This window comes from Penaeus chinensis, chromosome 23, assembly GCF_019202785.1.
Source record: "Penaeus chinensis breed Huanghai No. 1 chromosome 23, ASM1920278v2, whole genome shotgun sequence".
NCBI lineage: Eukaryota > Metazoa > Arthropoda > Malacostraca > Decapoda > Penaeidae > Penaeus > Penaeus chinensis.
Genome location: NC_061841.1, coordinates 2082809 through 2086770, shown reverse-complemented (window position 1 = coordinate 2086770; position 3962 = coordinate 2082809). Strand labels below are relative to the sequence as shown.

At 27.9% G+C, this 3962-nt stretch overlaps 1 protein-coding gene across 1 annotated transcript in view; it reads left to right on the top strand.

Annotated features, from left to right (window-relative positions):
* The window catches only part of LOC125037386 (D-threo-3-hydroxyaspartate dehydratase-like), a gene marked incomplete at its 5' end in the record, with an annotated part of 9328 nt that extends 6380 nt beyond the window's left edge, over window positions 1-2948 (top strand). Inside the window, 2 exon segments of the mRNA XM_047630492.1 lie at window positions 458-563; window positions 2145-2948. Coding sequence (XP_047486448.1) covers window positions 458-563; window positions 2145-2234 — 196 coding nt within the window.
* Window positions 2949-3962: the final 1014 nt, after the last annotated feature.

The following is a 3962-nucleotide window of genomic DNA, read 5'->3' as shown; positions in this document are numbered from 1 at the left end:
AGCAATCACATTTAACATCAATAACCAAAAAAATAAATAACAAATCAATCACATCTAACAACATTAATAACCAAAATAGATAAAAAATAATAAAACAATCACATCTAACAACAACAATAACCAAAATAATAAATAACAAAACAAACACATCTTACAACAACAATTACCAAAAAAAAAAAAAAAAACTTAACAATCCCATTTAACATTAATAACCAAAACAATAAATAACAAAACAATCACACTCAACAACAACAATAACCAAAATAATAAATAACATAACAATAACACCCCCACCACTCAACAGGCTGATCGACATGACGCTTAATAACCAAACTAGATAAAAAATAACAAAATAACAGCCCCACCGCTATCTTAAACAGGCTGATCGACATGACGCTTCATAACCAAACTAGATAAAAAAATAACAAAATAACAACCCCACCGCTATCTTAAACAGGCTGATCGACATGACGCAGGAGATCGGTTTCGTCGACACGATCGAGGGAAAGTTGAACTACGAGAAGCACCCGATCGGATCGCTTCTCTACGTCATTCCGTGGCACGTAAGTCTCCTAAAAAGGGTTTTGTTGGGTGAGATTGAATATAATAATAATAATAATGATATAAAAAAATATATATAGGGAGAGAAAATACAAAAGTTCCAACCAAGGGGCTTTGTAGGGTGAGCTTAAAAAAAGAAATGTATATATAGATGATAGAAAAATAAATATAAATAAGGAAATAAATATAGAAAGAGGCACGTAAGTCTCCTAAAAAGGGGTTTTGTTGGGTGAGATTGAATAAAATAATAATAATAATGAAATAAAAAAAATATATATAGGGAGAGAAAATACAAAAGTTCCAACCAAGGGGCTTTGTAGGGTGAGCTTAAAAAAAGAAATGTATATATAGATGATAGAAAAATCAATATAAATAAGGAAATAAATATAGAAAGAGGCACGTAAGTCTCCTTAAAAGGGGTTTTGTTGGGTAGGATTGAATAAAAAAAATAATAATAATGAAATAAAAGAAAAAAAAAGTATATATATATAGAAAATAGAAAAATAAATAGTCTTCTAAAAGGGGCTTTGTAGGGTGAGCTTAAAAAAAAAATGTATATATAGATGATAAAACAATAAATGGTAATAAGGAAAATAAATTAAGAAACTGGCACGTAAAACTGCTAAAAATAATAATAATGAAATAAAAAAAAACAATATATATAGAGAGAAAATACAAAAATAAATAGTCTTCTAAAAGGGGCTTAAAATAAATGTATATATAGATTATAGAAAAATAAATGGCAATAAGGAAAATAAATATCGAAAGGGGAAAGTAAGTCTTCTAAAAGGGGCTTTGTAGGGTGAGCTTTGAAGAAAAAAAAAAAAAAAATATATATATAGATGGAAAAATGAAAAATGAATAGTAATAAGTAAAATAAATAAATGGAGTGGCACGTAAAATGATAATAAGTAAAACAAATAAAGAAAGTAGCACGTAAAAATAAATAGTAATAATAAGTTAAAGTTAAATAATAATAATAATAATAATAATAAGTAAAGTAAATCGAGTAAATAAAAAGGGGCGTTGTAGGGTGAGCTTGAAAAAGAATTAATAAAGAAAGTAAATAGATAATAATAAATAAATAGATAAATGAATAAATGGTGTTGATTTTTTTCTTTTATTTCGGATTTTAGTTTCGTTTGATGATGATGGAGAAGATGATGATTATTATTGGGGTTGTTATCTTTGCTATTGGTTATTATTGGGGTCATTATTGTCATTTTTATTTTTATTGTTTTTATCATGTTCTTTTTTGTTATGACTACTGTTATTCTCATTATTGTTATTTGTATTATTTTTGCTGTTGTTATTATTATCATCATTATCATTATCATTATTATCATTATATTCATTATTTTAAATGGTAATAATAGTAATAATAATAATAATGGTAATAATAATAGTAATAATAATAATAATAATCATCATTATTATTGTTATTATTATCATCACCATCATCATCAATGTAATTTTTAATATCACCATCACCATCATTATCATCATCATCACCACCAACACTATTATTATCCTCATGATCCCTTAATTCAAACTTTCCCGCCTCCCCCCCCCCCCCCCCCCAGTCGTGCGCAACGGCGGCCATGTACCCCTTTTACCACGTGATCCAAGATGGCGTCGTGATCGAGGAATGGAAACCAACTCGAGGATGGTAAACATTGACAATTTAGGCCTATTTGTTGTTTTTTTTATTCATATTATTAATTCATTATTAATTTTTATTTGAGGTAAATTTGATGATTCGTTTATATACTGTGAAGAATATTTTTGATCCGTATATGTGTGTATATATGTATGGTAAAGTATAATGTTGGCAAATATTTTTTTTTTTTTTTTGTATGAGATTCATTAATCCTGTTATTTGGTGAGATATATATATATATGAACGAAAATGGATATACTTATCATTTTTTTTGTCTGGATATTGATTTTCGAATTATGATTTTCTTACTAATGGCTTTGTGTTCTAGGATAACACGTCAGAATTTATTGATAAAGAAAATGGGTTTTCATTTTTATTTTTATTTTTCGTCTAAGATATATATAAAAAAAATTCTTTTCTTTTTACAGTTTATTTGATTTAATTTTTCAGAAGATTTAATTTGGAAAGAGATTAGCGAAAAAAAAAAGAGAGATAGAGAGAGAAAAAAAAAAAACTATTTTTTTTATCCAAAATTATAAATATTTCTATGCTATCTCTTCTCTTGATTTTTAATTTGCCAAATTTTCAACATCATCATCTCTTGGTGTTTGTTATTCTTATAGATATATATTTTGTGCGTTTATTTTTTCTGGCATTTGTTGGCGTATGTGTGTGCTTGTGGTATAAATGTTTCTTTTACATTTAATAAAGCGGGGAAGAGTGTTAACCTGTGTTTGATTATCCTGAATTAGAGAAAAAAAAAAAAAAAAATGTTAAGAAAGGAAGGGATAGAAAATAAGTTTCATTTCATCTGTGAAGGATATAAAAAGTATATTGTTGGATTAGTAATGAGATTCGAAATTCAGTTGAACTTAGTTACTCATACTTTCACGAACGTACGTGTTCACACACACACGCGCGCACACACGCACACACACACACACACACACACATACGCACACACACACACACATACGCACACACACACACACACACTCATGCACACACGCACACACACACACACACACACACACACACACACACACACACACACACACACACACACACACATACGCATACATATATATAAAAGGTTCTTAAAACTCTCTTTGAATAAATGTAAATATGATTATAATTGAATGATTATGATCGCCTAGCTTATAAATCATAAGATTTCTCTGAAGTAATTTTTAAAGTAAATTCAGTTACATTATTGAAGAATATTGTCAAGATATTTATCAACAGCAGTAGTGTCGATATAGGAGAAAGGTGTTTATAATGATGTTAGTAATGACAACAAAACTGCAACGCTAATAATCAATAATGAAAACAATCGATAATTACAATGACAGTAATGAATAAACAATAATTATTATAACGATAATGACAGATTTTCCAACGATAATGATAATAATAAACAATCTATGTGCCTGCTTCGAATCAAATAACTATCTATTACTACTATCTTGTCTATCAAGTGAAACAAATCTATTATTCGCTTTATGTAAAGAATACACTGCTCTGTTAATACTCGTTTTCGTAGAGATGAAGGAAATATAAAGTCGATAAGTTTAATAAAAAAAAAAAATCGCGAAGGAATCGTTAGTGATAATGAACAGATATATAAGTTAATTACATGTAAGGCTTTCCCCAAAATATATATATTTTTAAATGCGATTACACAAAAAATAAAATCCTTTAAGCACTAATTACGAAGCAGTTATTACAAAGGAAGGATATT